Source organism: Passer montanus, unplaced genomic scaffold, assembly GCF_014805655.1.
Source record: "Passer montanus isolate IOZ18808 unplaced genomic scaffold, ASM1480565v1 scaffold5, whole genome shotgun sequence".
NCBI lineage: Eukaryota > Metazoa > Chordata > Aves > Passeriformes > Passeridae > Passer > Passer montanus.
In genome coordinates this window covers 10,363,309-10,378,617 of record NW_024369929.1, presented here as the reverse complement: position 1 = coordinate 10,378,617, position 15,309 = coordinate 10,363,309, and the positions used below count along the sequence as shown (strand labels likewise).

The following is a 15,309-nucleotide window of genomic DNA, read 5'->3' as shown; positions in this document are numbered from 1 at the left end:
ACATAATTACAAGGGACAGAGAGAAAAGAAAGGCGAGCCCCCTCCCCTGCGCTCCAGAGGGCCCGACCCCTGCCGAGTTACTTAGACCCTTTGTGCGACTCAATGCTAGGTACTGATGAGGGGACGTATGCCCTTTTCAAGGGCCCTAAGCGACCGGCTGCCCTAATCTGATTACAATTTACAGCTCCTTCAGAAGGGGCTGGAGCCGTGCTCGCCAGGCCGGGCCTGGACACGGCGGCTCGGACACGCAGGAGCCCGTGCCAGCCCAAAGGTGGGTGGGTGTGCGTGGCACAGGTGGGAGGACGTGCACGGTGGCACCACGGCCAACAGCAGGTGAGCATCACCAGCAGCACCCGCAGCGTGGCTTTCAGTGTGCCAGCCGGGCAAGGTCAAGAAGGCTGAGGGCACGGCTGTGGGGATGTGGAGCTTTGTACACGTGGGCACGCTGCCAGCAGCAGATATGTAGTGGCCAGTGGCTGGGATGTGCAATGAGCCCATTTAGCCCAAATCTGGGGCTGACACTGTGTATGTGCACCCGTGCACACCAACACACACACGGGCATGGATGTAGTAAGCAGGCAAACCCCCTTGTCCCAGATCCACAGATGGGGCTCCATCATCCACTCCACCAAGAGTGAGGGACAGCCGAGGTGAGCGAAGGCCTTCTGCCAAAATCCCTGCAGCAGCTTGCAGGAGCAGGAGTGCGAGCAAAGCCCACCACCTGCCTATTAAAAGAGGGATTAAACTATGCAGTTCCTCCCCCCTACCTCCTCCCTTCTCTCTCTAACATCATCCCCTTGGGGAAACCACCACCTTTACATGAGATTTTTCCTTTTTTTTTTAACCTCTTTTCTGCTCCATGCCACAGAAATCCCAGGGGATTAGCAGCCAGGCTGGCCCTTCCAGCCTCCTTGAAGGCAGGTTGTTTCAGACACCCCCCCCATGGGAACCTGCCCCAGGACAACTTTGGTCAATGGCTCCGGTGCTTCCCAGCCAATTTGTACCACCTAATCCCCGCGAGTATCTCCAGCCCCTTTCTCACATGTTCTCCCGCCTGCTGGAGCAGCCCAATCCTCTGCTCTCCACGCTCCCCCGTTGAGAAACCCTCCGTCCACCGCTGGGGCCGCGGCTGCACTTCAAACGCGCCAGCCCGACCCCGGCATTGTTTGCCAGGGAATTAAAACTGCACGGCCAGCCCCAGCGAGTGATTTAGGTACTGAGACCAGACTGAGCCCCGCAAGAGCACGGGCAATAAAACGCTTCGCTGCCCAGCAGCCCGGGCAATTTAGGTGTCTTCCCACGAGGAGGAGGCACAGCCCAGAGGTCCAGGGAATTGGGTCAGGGCTTCTTCTTCCAGCACATGGACAGGGGACAGGACCATCTCCCAGGGCTCACAGAGCTGCCCCATCACAGATGTGGGTTGGCCACCTTGCTGAAGCAATGAGGGTCACCCGGTCTTTGCCATTACTGAACCCACAGACCCTTGTAAGCTGCTGGGAGGAAAGACCAGAGGCCACGAAGGTTGGACACACAGATTATTTGGGACACAGACAGAACTGAAATGGTGTGGGATGAAGGGACACCAGTCCAGTCACACAGGGGGAAATGTGCAGTGCCCAAAAGGTCTGCTTCTGCTTTCAGATTTTGCAGACTGGTGGGGAAAAGTTTTGGACTCCCTTTCTGAAATGACATTGTCTATGGTGCCTGTCACTAAACATCCCTGAGGTGGTTTCTGATGCATTCTCTGGATGAAGCTGTGAGCAGAAAATGGCTGTCACATCCCTTTCCCAGTGCAGAGAAGCTGGGATGAGATCTCCCTCCTTCAGCAGATCCCAGCACAGGGAAAACACTTGCCCTACATTTTCCCATCCCTGTCTTAGAGAAAGGATGCAGCTCAATGTATGCTTCAGCCTGTGCAGGGATCATTCTCCAGAGACCCTTTCTAACCCCTGTCAGACCTGCCTTTGCCATCATAAAAGAAATATACAATACACCACTTGCTGGCAAGCAGGCTGGAGCTCCTGATGGCCCAGCTACGATATTTCTGAATTTCTCCTTAGCCAGCCAGCCCTTTCCCTGCATAGCACACTGCTGCCGTGCTTGAGACCAATCCTGTGGAGGATTTTAGGCCTTTTATTACTATTCTTTTTTCAATGGTGAGGTTGTTTCAGGCCAAATGGAGGCAATGCGTGTACAGGAGAGAGCGTCTCCCGTGCCTGGCTGTCCCTGTCCCCGCCATGGCAGGGGAACACAGTGTTTCGGCACCTCCTCCTCTGTCACAATGTTTTTCAGCTCCACCAAGCAAAGTGTCCAATTAGAGCAGAGCCTCTTGCTTCCATCTTTGCCGACATTTAATTAACATGCTGCTGCTGGCAGCCGCTGACAAATTCCAGAAACATGTTGTAAAGGGTTTTTGTCTTTACCCAGCATGGAAAATGAGGGTGTCATATCCCAAGGGGATGTGAATAGCTACTTTTGACTCCCCCCCTCAGGTGTAAGAATTACAGCTAGATGCAGTGAAGAGACCTATAAGCCCTCCTACCTCCTTTCCCCCCTCCCTTTTCCTTTCCTGCTCTTCATATTATATCACCCTGGAAAACATGCAGGATTTTAGGCCTGGTTTTCATCCCTTTTTCCTCCAACTCTGGCTGAAGCCCGATGGTCCAGCTAAGAGACAGGGGCTGCCCTCTTCCCTTCAGAATAGCACCGGACAGTGGAAAGAGCCATCTGATGACTGGAAGAAATGGATGAAGCCAAAAAAGAGGAAAGGGTCCTGTCAGCCTGTGCTGCACATGCAGACAAGGTTCCCAAGGAGCTGATGGAGGCCTTGGTGGGGCGGTTCAAGGGAAGGTGATGGCAGAAGCCATCGTGTGGAAGTGTAGCTGGACTCACAACGGCCCTCACCCCAATGTAGAAGGCAGGATGAGTAGAGGCTCAGCTGCTGCACCCCAGCATCCCCTCCTCAAAAAGAACCAGCTCAGCCTGTGCTTTCCACAGGGGCTGAGCCTCCACCACAGGGGCTGTCATCACAAGTCGCCGGCTCCCAACCCAAATATCTCCCCGGACTGCATTATCTAACACACTGTCTAATACACCCAGCCTGTGCTGCCACCCTTCATGCCCCCGCTGTGTCCTCATGGCACCAGGAGTGTCCCGTCCCCTCTGCTGTGCCCCGGGCAGCCAAGAGCTCTCCTGGCAGCTGCTGTGCCGCACATCCCACCCCGCTCGGCCGCTGACAGTGCAACACAGGCCCGTAAAGAAGAACACGACTTTATTACATCCACAGCAGCTCGTTACAAAAGCGGCAGAGTAGGGCAGGGCCCTGTCCTCCCGGGGAGAAGACGATCCTCGGGCCCGGCGGCGGGCAGGCGGGGCAGGCGGGCCGAGCTCAGGGCGAGGCGGGCTTGTCGGGGTTGTGCATGTGGTACACGTCGCTCTCCTCGTCCTCCGGCACCTGCGGCAGAGCCCCCTGAGCCCCCCGGGCCGGGCCGCGGGCCGACAGCGCCATCTCGTGCCCCCCGGCCCGCTCCCGCCCCGCGGCCCCCTCACCTCCCAGTAAATGCCGTCCTCGAAGCAGTTCTCGGCCGCGGCGTCCCCCCAGATGGGCAGCTTCAGGATGCCCCCTGCGAGCAGGAGGGCAGGGCGGTGGGCACGGGGGACTGCGGCTGGTCCCCCCTGGCACGGGGCTCGGTGTCTCCCCGGGATGCATCCGGCACATGGATGCCGATTTTCGGCTGCTCAGCCCTCCCCTCTCCGTGCTCCCCTCCGGCTTACCCACGATGGCTCCCCCAGCAAACGCCATCAGCAGGGACACCACAATGCCGGCTGCCTGGAAGCCGCCCTGGATGCTGGGTGTCCGCGTCTGGTACGCGCCCGTGAAGTCAAACGCCTTGATGAACCTGCCGAGGGCAGAAATGGTGGTGATCGGCCCTGGCAGGAGACATTCCCTGGCTCTGCTGGAACCATGTTGCCCTGCTCTCTTGGGAACCCTTCCCTCGCCCCAACCCTCTTCACAGTGGACCAGGAGAGTGTTGTGATGACCAAAACACTGCTCACTTCTTTCTCTGACCCCTGGCAAAGCTTTACCAAGGAGGAGCCCAAAATATAAACGTTCTCTTTGGCCTTACCTGACCCCACAAAACAATGCAGGAGAGAGGGAGAAGCACTTCCCTCCCCATTGTGACCCAGGATAATGCCAAACAACAGGACTGTGGCTTGAAGAGGCCACCAAGAATCAGCTGCATAAGATGAGGCAACAATTCAGTAAGCCCAACACAGTCAGAGCAACCCATGTTTTTGAGGAATAACTCTGGGCAACTCTGAACTATTAACAAAAGCAGTTATTTGCTCCCTGCTCCCAGCCCACACAGCTTCAGGTAAAATCTATTCTCGGGGAAGATTTTCAAGCCATCTTACCCTTCCTTTCCATACACATCCTCCGTGGCTGCAGCTGCTGTGATGGCCCCCACAACGCCCCCAATAAGGCCTGGCATGGCATGGAGGTTGTGGATGCCACAAGTGTCCTGAATGTGCAACCTAGACTCCAAAAAAGGCTGAGGGGAAGGGAAGTAGAGAGAGATCAGGGAGTTGAGTGTGGCTGTGGGAAGGATTAGTTTCTTCCATGGAGGACTGAGATGAGCAGAGAAAGAGGAGAGATATTGTGTCCCATTAAAGAGCTAAAGGCTTGTAGACAAAGATGTGAGCCAAGCTCAAGATAAACTAACAACATATCCTCCAAACATGCTCCTGTTGGGAGTCTGAAACTTCCTGGGCATTTTGGGGCAGTAAATGGAGACAGAAGTGCATCTCACAAGGGATTCTGGAAAGCAGGAACTGTCAAAGGGAAGTGAATCCATTTCTGGTCTCCTCAGCAGGACCAGGGCTGCAGGCCCCTCGAGCAGCACTCACCGTGAAGTAGACATACCCCACCGTGGACACGATGCCAGAGATGGAGCCGACAATCAGGGAGCCATATGGGGTCAGCATCATCTCGGCGCTGGTGCCCACGGCCACGCCGCCGGCCAGTGTGGCATTCTGGATGTGGACCTGCAGGAGCAACCACTCTGCCTTGGCATCTCAGGGAGACTGCAATTGCTCAGGGGTGGTGCAAGTGGCAAAGTGGGAGAATCAGCTCTGAAAATGTTTCCAGAGGAAATATCAGGGCCCATTTTCCTACTTGGTGGTGAAAAACAAGAAAAGAACAGGCAGCTTCTGTCTGTAGCACAGGTGCACATAGACTCCCACTCCCCGTACCACACACGTTCTTTGCATCCACAGATATGGGTGGGGAGTTGTGATGAGATGGAAATTGTCTCACCCGTGTGTCATGCAAGCTCTGCTGTCACAGAGACATGTCACCCACACATCCAACACGTACAAGTCAGCCCCCCGATTGCTCACGAGCTGCTGCGCAGGCCTTGTTTGATGGGGAGCGCTGCCAAAAAGGGCTCTGCAACATGTCCAGGAGCAAGTCCAGTCCCTGCTTGACTTGGGTCCACCACAGGCAGGGCATCACCCCACACCTCAAGCCCTGCAGGACCCATTCCCACTTTCTTATTCAATATAGTCTCAGAGTTTCTGCCTGCATGCTGAGAATGCTTTCACCATCATACCTCCTGTGTCTGCTCAGCAAAACACAAGTGCCAGTTGCTTCCTAGACCCTTGATCAACCTCATTATACGTCCCTGGGGCAGTGCAGGGCTCTCTGCTCCCATCTTACCATGTCAAGCTTGCCCTTCTTTTGCAGCATGCTGGAGAAGGCCATGGTGGTGAGGACACAGGCGGCCAGCGAGCAGTAGGTGTTAATGGCAGAGCGGTGCTGGGCATCCCCATGGTCAGAAATGGCTGAGTTAAAACTGGGCCAGTACATCCACAGGTACAGCGTACCTGGTGGGATGGGGCAGATGGGATAAGGAAGAGAAAGGGAAAAGAGAGAATACAGGGATTGAAAAAAAAACCCTTCTGCACAGGGGGAAATTACATCCCATAGTCCTGCTTCCCCAGATCCACATCCCGCATGATGAGAGCAGCATCAGGAAAGGCTGGCAGAGAAAGGGAAGCAAAATGCATCCTTATCTTCCCAGGCACCATCTCAGCCCAGCCATTGATGAAGGGAGCTAAGTAACTCTGAAATGTGAAAGACCTCTGGGATACAGAGCTCCTCAACTCCATGTCCTGGTTTCAGTTTTTCCCAGAGGCACAGGAGGAACCAGCCCTGTGCAGCCGAGTGCTTCCCATGCAGCAGCACCCCAAGATGAGGGCTGGCTCACCGATCATAGCAAAGAGGTCAGAGTGGTACACGGAGCCCTGCTTGTCCTTGCTCTGCTCCAGGTTGGGTCTGTACAGGATCCGTGTCACCGTCAGGCCAAAGTAGGCTCCGAAGGTGTGAATGGTCATGGAGCCACCTGCATCCTTTACCTGCAGCCATGGGAAAGCAGAGGTTTGCTCTTGCAATCGCCACTCATTCTGGAGCTGAGGCCTGATTTGTATCATGCCCAGCTTGTCTGAGACCTGATTTGCATCATGCCCAGCTTCTCTGCGCACTTGACAGAGGGACCCAGTGCTCCTGAATTGCCAGGCTTATGTGCAAAACCCCACAAGATCTCCCTTCCCAGGGAAGTATGACCCACTGCCCCTCTCCTTCACAATCTGCCTGCTTTTGCTGCCTGATTTCTGGTATTTTTAATGCTTATGGAGGCAGTGGCTTGGTGGAGCCATAACGAAGGGAGACAGTTTGGAGAGGTGCAGAGAGGAAGGAGCAGAACAAAGCAGGTACTACCTAAAGCCTTACATGAAGAAGGTTGAGGAGGATGTACTCATTCACTGAAAAGAGTGTGACTTGAAACAAAGTCATGACAAGGAGCTGTATGGGGCTGGTTTTGCCCAGGATGGCCCCAAAGGCGATGCACACAGAGCCCACGCAGAAATCAGCATTGATCAGGCTGGAAAAAGGGAAGGAAAATTGTGTTTTAATTAGGAAAAACTTCTCTGCAAATCACTCTTATCCACCCCCAGCTCTAGAGATCCCACCTGAAGACAAAGAAGTGATTAGGGACATCCCTGGATTTCCCATTGACCTTTCTCCCATCCTTACACCCCCACATTATTCAGGTAATGTGGATGATCTGTGTTCTCAGCACTGACATCCTGGTGCTTGGCTCGGCCCTGAGGGGTGACACTCATCTCAAGTGTCCCTTTGAGCAGTACCACCACAATGGCAGGTACCTCTGGACTAGAAGGTGGAAAGCAAGTGGAAGTATGTGGAAGGAAAACAACAGTTTAGGGACTGATTGTATTTGACATAACTGAGGGACAGGTGTTGCCAACTGCTTGGCTCTCATTCCAGCTCTTCCACTGGCCAGGCCGGAGGTGCCATCCCAGAGCCCAACTCCTCCTTACTTCTCCACTCCAATGAGGATCTTTCCGTCCTTGAAAGAGTGGAACCAGCCTTGCATCAGGAGAGCCCATTGGATCCCAAAGGCAGCAAGGAGGAAATTGAAACCCACAGCTCCGAATCCATAGCGCTTGAGGAAGGTCATGAGGAAGCCAAAGCCCACAAAGATCATCACATGGACATCCTGGAAAGCTGTGCAGAGGGAAGGGACTGTCAGCTCTGCAAGGCAAGCAGGGCTGCAAGTGCCATGTGCATTTGGTGTTGAAAAGAAACTAATTACATCAGTAGCAGTAGGGGGGAAATTCAAGAGGAAATGTGTGTTTGCCTCATGTCCACATGTTTCTAAGTCTGAAAATGGCTCAGCTTTTAGAAACTGGTTTTTGGTTAAAAGGCTCAGCCTTTAAAGTAAACGTTTACTAAAAGCTGTGTGCAAAAGAAGACCTGAGAGTAATGGAGTGTACAAAGGAAAACATTTTTCTATTCAGATTGTTTTCTCTCCTTTTGTGAAAAACTGAAAACCATCACGTGAAATGAACAGCAAAGATTTGTTAAAACACGTAAATGGTCATTTTGGGTAGGTCCATTCAGGGTCCTGATGATGGCTCAGAGCAAGGAGAGCACAAGAACAAGGAAAGTTTACAAATACATTTTTAAGTGCTTCGGAAATCAGCAGCAAAATACCCTTGAGAGCAGAAACCCACTGTGTGAGATTTTTAGTGCTTAAACCAGAGAGACCCAGTTCTTCCCACTAATGGTCAGACCTGTTCACCCAAGCCCCTCAAATGCCCTTCCCCGGGGGAAACCAGATCTGTGTGAGCCTCTTGAAAGACCTTCTTGGTGCAGTAAACCTGCTGTACTTTTTAATGCTGCACCTTTCTATCAGATAAGCATTCCTTTGCAATTAAGTGAGCTGAAACGCTTGCATACTTACAAATTGAACCATGCAAACCCTAACACTGCAGGCCAGTCAGCCAATGGAAAGAACAGGAGACCCAAGGTTGGGATCTCTCTTGGGAGACTCCTGCCAGCAAAACCGTGCTGCAGAGCAGATAAATACAGCAGTGATAAATACAGCAGTGCACAAATCATTATAGCCACTATATCCAGCAAAGTCTGTGCACTCACAGAGGGTGTAAGCTCAGGGCAAAGAAAATTCTGTGGCTGCAAGTCTGCTCTACCCGAAACTGTGCTGAAATCCATCAGCCCCTGGTCCATTTCCACGGGGCTTGTGTCTGCTATTTCCACTGAGGGCGGGTGAAGACTTGTGTGAAGTGCACCTCTGCAGAAGCTCAGAGTTTTGTCCTTCTGTGCTTTAGAAGACCTTGCAACTTGTTTAAGGATGAGCATTTGGACAGGCTTAAGCCATGTAGTGCCATGCTAATCTGATTGCTTTTATAAATGTCCCCCCATGTCTATGAAATCATGCTTTGTAAAGGAAGGAGACGAGATCTGCAGCTGGCACTGTTCAGCAGAGGTCACTTCCAAAGCACTTCTCCACATGTCCTAAGAACCAGTCTTACTTACTGTGGTTTTACCACACAATCCCACAGACTTTCCCTCTGCAGCTGTATTTATTTCCCCTCTCTTTTTTCCAGTGTAAGCAGCACAATATACAGCTAGATTTATCTGCTGCCATTTGCATATATTCATTCTCTCATCCTGAAACAGAAATACACAGGTCAGAGTTAAAGCTGTGGACTGTGCCTTCCAAACACCCAGAGTATCCTGCTGTTAGACCCTTTATGAACTCAGAAGGAAGAGCAGATCTTTCTTTAAACCACACCCAATCTAAGACCTTTTTCTAACCCTTGCCTTTGTTTTCCCTTAGTAAAAATAACATTGGTATCATTCAAAGGCAGTACAGGCATTGCTATGCCCTAAAGGTTTTGTAAGCCTGCTTTTGTGGCAGGACAACAATTGCCATAACTATCAAGAACAAGTGTTTGGGCTTTGGCAATACTCTTGGGGACAAAAAATCTCATTGCTTTTCCCCTTGAGAGCAGATGAGTCACTGATTACAGAATATCCATGTTCAATCCAAAATGAGAAGGAATTGTCACACTGACTGGACCTGGCAATGGGCACCACTGACACAACCACATATTGGCTTCCTGAAACCAGGACAACTTCTCTCTGCCTGCCTTGCCAAGCCTTCCTTCTGGCTTGAAGGACCTGTTCATTTGTCACTCTTATCCCACTGCCAGTGCAGACAGGTGCTGTGGACAGCAGTGGTCACAGAAATGCTGGTACAAATGATCTTCTGGTCATCAACCACCACAGTCTTCTGAGCAGCACTGGATGGACACAAGGATTAAAAGTCCAGGGCTTGGCCACCTTGTCATGTTTGATCTTTGCAGAGAGAGAAAATTTCTGATTAGATAAGGGAGAAAGAACAGCTGTGCTTTTGGGCACGTGAGCTCCTCCTCAGGCCTGAAACAGAAACGTAATTCAAAGCTAAACTGAGCAGTTGCCCTTAGATTGATTTAGCTGTGTTGAATCCATCTTGCTATTTGAGGGGGAATATTTGGCACTGAGGAGTGGGATATGAGGACAGAAGAGATGTCACTTCCTTAGCTCCTACACACTCTTTCTTCGACTCCTGATGTCCTCCAGCACAGCAGTGACAAGAGCAGCCCTCAGGCACTGATGCTGCTTCACACCAACCCGTGTGGGGCTGGTCCCAAGGGCAGGTGTCCAGGGAGAGCCCAGGGCAGCCACGACCGTACATGAACCTGGAGGCTGACTGAGCAGCGGGTTTCTGTAAGCAAATCTTTTTCTCAACTAGCTAATCCTCAGCAGCCACAGGTTGCTATAGCTCCTTTGATTTAGCAGGTGTTTTTAATGGAAATGTTCTAAATAGATGCATGACTCAGGCCTGTTGCTTCCTTGGAAACAATTGCCTACAGAAGCAGCCTGTTCTGAAAGGCTCACAAAGATGACCAGCCCTGGAGATCAAAGACACCCAGAGGCACTGGCTGGCCAGAAGAGTTTTAACCTTCTGAATAATTTCTGTGTCACTACGATGCGGAGACCTGAGAACCCTGGGAACCTGGCAGCTTAGGAGGACTCTGGCACTGAAATGCCAGCAGCTAAAGGGTAATTCACAAGTGAGGGGGTGGACGGAGGAAGAGGAGGAAGATGTCACAGGATCTCGACAGCCGTTCCTCTGTGTGCACAGAAAGGCTTGCTCTGATCCAAAGCTGAGGGAGGGGGCAGAAAGCTGAAACTTGCAGAGTGTTGGGAACACGTCAGCCCTATTCCTGGAAAAAAGACGTCACGGTACCCTGCTGACAGAGCCCCAAGGCACCGGAGGGCCAGGATGCTTTTCTCTGATTCTTTGGTGAACCCCAAGCCAGCCTCGAGGCAAGAGCACAGCTTTTGGTGTGAGGCAGCACCTCTGACAGGCTCTGCCACAGCACAGGATAGGATGGATGGGACAGAATGGGATGGGATGGGATGGGTTGGGATGGGATGGGATGGGATGGGATGGGATGGGGATCAGCCAGCACAAGCATTAGGCTCCCAGAGTACTCACAGGGGTATCGGAAGTAGAAGTCGTTCTCTATGTCACTGGTCAGGTTCATCTCCCGTTTCTCCTCCTCCCAGTGCGCATCAGCTTCGGTGCCGAAGCGCACGAAGACCCCGAAGAGGACGATCATGGCCACCTCCCAGAGCAGGCACACGAGCGGGAGCCGCCAGCGCATGTTGGTGTTCTTGGCCATGCCTTGGAGGCTCGGGTCCCTGCGCAGGGGCTCCGGGGCTGTGCGAGCCGCGGCCCCGCGCCCGCCCGGGGCCGGTCACATATATAGGTTTGGAGAGGGCGAGGTGGGGCCCAGGGAGGTGCCTCCGGCAGGATCACATTTCAGGGCACTGGAGCTTCAGCAGGGTTGTTCCTCTAACCCACCTTCCTCCCTAGGAGGAGGGACAGGCTTCAGCACCTTTCCTCCGAGCTGCTCCGGGCACCTCTGAGCCCTGCCTCCACGGGGACGAGCAGATGGGGAGGCCGGTGTGACTGGGGAGTGGAGCCGCAGTGTCCAGCCCCCTGCTCTGCCCAGTCCCACACACCTTGATCCCCACTGTCCCCTCCCTCCCGGCTCTGGGTGCTCCCCTCACCCCCTCCCCAGCCCTGAGCTCGCCCTTCCCCAGCTGGCACTGTGGGTGAAGGCGCTGCCCTTTGCTCCAGCTCTTGGCTTTTGGAAAGCAGTTGAGGTGCAGAACAGGAGGAAGAGGAAGGTGCATGCCTCAAACCAGGTACCAAGATCCTGCACAGACACGTGATGGCCCTGCCAAGGCTGTAAGGATGTTCAAGTGACACATGTTCCATAATTTCCCAAAGTGATTTACCCAGAGCATCCTCCTGGCAAGGCAAACTGAGCTGGGGCTGCATAACCAGGGCAGTACTGTGAGATGGTGCTGGAGGCCTAAACAGCCCCTCCTCGGGTATGGTTTTCCTTTAATTAACAAACATAAACACAAAAGTCCATTTTTCCTGCTGTTTTGAATTATGTGCTCTTTCCCCAAAGAGCCGGGCAAGTCCTTCAAACGGATCCCAGCTCCTTCCTCTGCCTGCAGATCCCTGGTTTGCCTGTCAGTCTTCAAGAGATGAAAGACTGCAGCCCAGGCAAGCTGCCCAAATTTGCTGATGGCATCTAATTGTGGCCCGCAGGCTGAGCAAGCAGCACTGATTTTGGTGTTGATTAGGCAATAATTTGAGTTTATTATTTTTTCTTGTGTGCTTTCTTCTCAAAATGACAGATGGCAGAAAAATGCTGTGGATGGTCTTGAAGAGACTGACGGCCACACAAAATCATCCTCCAACCTCATTTGAACCCGTGCAGGCAGCAGGATAGAGACAGTGTTGGGAAGAAGAGAGAAGCCCATCTGTCTTAGCCCTCACCCTGTGTGAGCACAGCTCCATGTGACTGGGGTCACTTTCTGGGGACACCTAAAGCAAGTGGATTTTGCTGTTGTCTGAAGGACGAGCTCCCCCTCGAGCAATGCTGCTCAGGGTGTGGTTTTGGGTCTCCCATTACACAGGGTGTCTGCAGGGCTGTACACACCAGGATACAAAAGATCTCCAGCTAGAAGGAAGCTGAAATCCCCAGACAATACTTGATCTCTAATTGCTGAACACTGTTGACAGTTGCAGGTAAGACTGGTATTCTGCCCTGCCCTAGAGCAGCCTGTAGACATCTCAAAAAAGGCAGCACAGAGGAGAATTTTAAAACAAAAGGGAACTTGCTTATGTACTGTAGCCACCAGCAGCTACACTCTGTGATTACTCTAGCAAAAGAGCAACTGCAGAGCTTTTCTAATCTATGGCATCACTAAAATGGCAGGGTCCAGCAGCTTGCAAAGCCCTTGTGCAGACCCCAGAGGCAGCAGTTCTGTCCCACCTGCTGTCCCCAGCCCTCTTCCCACGTGTGGAGGCCAGGAGCAAAGGCTAATGGCTTTTCTGCTGGCCTGATAGTCTCACCTTGCTGCACTGCCCCCCCTTATCAGCCTGCAGATCAGCACTTTGTCACTGCAGTCCCACCAGGGCTGGCATGCTCCGCTGGCTGTCCGTGCTGTGAGAGCCCATTAAAGGACCAGCTTCTCTCCAGGCTCCTTTTCAGGGCCAGGACAGCACTGGGAAGGCTGAGGGCGCTGTGCCAGCACGTGTGTGTGCAGCAGTGCTGGCAGAGCACTTCCTCTGTTGGGTTAGATCACATTGCATGCACCCTACAAGGGTGGTAGGACACACAGGGTGGGTTTCACCATGCCTCAGGCACAAATATCAGGGTGCTTAAATGTCCTGTTGGAAACTTCAGGCTGGTGTCAGCTTGCTCCACCACAGAATTTTGCCCATCATGTCCAGCACTTGTAAGAGCTGCAAGGTTTCCCCAAAAAATCTCTGGGATGTCGCTGGGGGAGAAGGAACATTTGCCTTTCTGCTCAAGAGCTGTGGGACCAGGTCTGGCAGTGTCCAGATCTCAGTTACCTTGGGTGAGGGTTGCACACTACTGGTCCCAGCTGGGTCTCTCCCAGTTTCTCACTTTTATGAGCACTAAATATATTTGAAAGATGTAGAGACAAAATTGAAAGCACAGAAATCCCTCCCTCTTGCCTGGAGGCTTGGGGCAGCTTCACCCTGGATAGGGGGAATGGCTGCTGCCCAGAATCAGTGCTCAAAGCAGCCACTACCAGTGTCCTTTGGGCACATGGGGTGGAGAAGGCACTGGAGAATGAGGATTTGGGGAGTCCTGGAAGCCTTGATGCAGCACAAGTGAGACTTTGAGCACTGCCCAGCTTCAAAGGTGACTTGTCACTCGTGCAGGTCCTTGAGGAGTGACCTGAAAGCAAAGCATCTGAGTCAATACAAAACAAAACTTTTTCCAGGCTGTCTCAGCAGAAGGGCAAACAAACTTTCCAGTGGGGCGGGACGAGTGGTGGTATGAGGGGAGATCAAAGAGTTCCCTTAGGTCTGGGCTTTCTCATCTTTTTTTTCAGCCCCCACCATTAAGTATCCCTTGGAGATAAATGTTGGAAACAGGATAAAATAAAGCGAGACTTTTTTAAGATATTAAAAAATATCTGGATCAAAGTGACAACCACACATAAGCCAAATTCGCAAATTATTCTTCTTGTGCTCTCTCCTTCCTCCCAAGAAACAGCATTTACCAGCAAGTAAATGATTGTCCAGAAAGAACCCAAGGACTGTTTGAGAGGGAAGTCGGTGTCCTTGTGGAGCAGGCAGGGAGGACAAATGTCTGTGTAAGCAGCACACAGGACAGCACAGAAAGCAGGGGTCTGAGCAACTCTGGCTGTCACACTGGGAAACAAGGTCACCTGGGCTCAGCCAACACCTCTGCCGGCCTTGCCAAGAGCTGGACAGGCTTCCAGAGCAAATTCACTGAGGTGGGCAGGAAAGGAGAGGGGGTTTGAGTAGCTAGCAGCAGTTCCTGTGCTGGAAACTGTCAGCCTTTGCTGGGAAACTCCCCTTTGCCCTGGGTTTGTTTCGGGTCCCAGGTGGACGGTGATAAGGCAGGTTTTGGTCACACTCTGCTAGGTGTCCTCAGCAGACTGCTGGGACAGATGCCAGGACAGGACAACGGCAGTGACATGGTGAGGCTGGCTCCTCTTCAGGGCTCACACAGCACAGTGATGTCAAACAGCAAGAGATGCCAGCCATGGGCAGAAGGGAGCCCACAGCCCACATCCCCAGGGCTGCAGGCTGCACTTTTCCAGGCACACCTGGTGTCCTTCTCTTGCTCTTGGTGGCGGGTTTCTCCTGCCCAGCCGCGTGGGTCAGCTCCTGGTTCCAGCTCATTAACCCCACTCGTGTTCCCAGTCACCAGCAGAGCCAAACGGGCCCTTTAGTGCCCCTTGTCTTTGTTGCTCTATAAATACCACTGGCTGCTGGTTTGGGCTGGGCTGTTCAGGCTCTGGAGGCGAGGGTGGAGCAGACACCGGGGTGGGGATGCTCTGTGGGGATTGCTCTGCTCTCCCTCAGGAGGGGCTGCTCCTGGGCAAGGCAGCTGATGACAGCCCAGGGTTTTGTCCTCCACAAGCATCCTGTCCAGGTGCCCTGACCCTACACCTTTTCACAGAATTGTCAAGCTTGGAAGAGGCCTTTCCAATCAAGCCTAACCATCAGCAGAGCACTATCAGTGGAACCCCTAAACCATGTCACCCAGCGCCGGCTCCAGGGGCCTCCTGGGCACCTCCAGGGATGGTGCCTCTACCACGTCCCTGCCCAGCCTGCTTCAATGCCTCACCAACCGAACCCTAACCATCAGCAGAGCACTATCAGTGGAACCCCTAAACCATGTCACCCAGCGCCGGCTCCAGGGGCCTCCTGGGCACCTCCAGGGATGGTGACTCCACCACGTCCCTGCCCAGCCTGCTTCAATGCCTCACCACCCGAACAACATATA

At 52.9% G+C, this 15,309-nt stretch overlaps 1 protein-coding gene across 1 annotated transcript; it reads right to left on the bottom strand.

The window, feature by feature from the left end:
- Window positions 1-3,260: 3,260 nt before the first annotated feature.
- Window positions 3,261-11,357, bottom strand: RHCG (Rh family C glycoprotein). Its single transcript, XM_039723387.1, has 10 exons — window positions 10,929-11,357; window positions 7,399-7,585; window positions 6,791-6,941; window positions 6,270-6,417; window positions 5,720-5,886; window positions 4,909-5,046; window positions 4,417-4,553; window positions 3,775-3,899; window positions 3,550-3,623; window positions 3,261-3,454 (listed from the first exon to the last, which is right to left on the bottom strand). The coding sequence occupies exons 1-10, from the start codon at window positions 11,113-11,115 to the stop codon at window positions 3,389-3,391; spliced, it is 1,380 nt and encodes a 459-aa protein (XP_039579321.1). The 5' UTR covers window positions 11,116-11,357; the 3' UTR covers window positions 3,261-3,388.
- Between the last annotated feature and the right edge of the window lie 3,952 nt (window positions 11,358-15,309).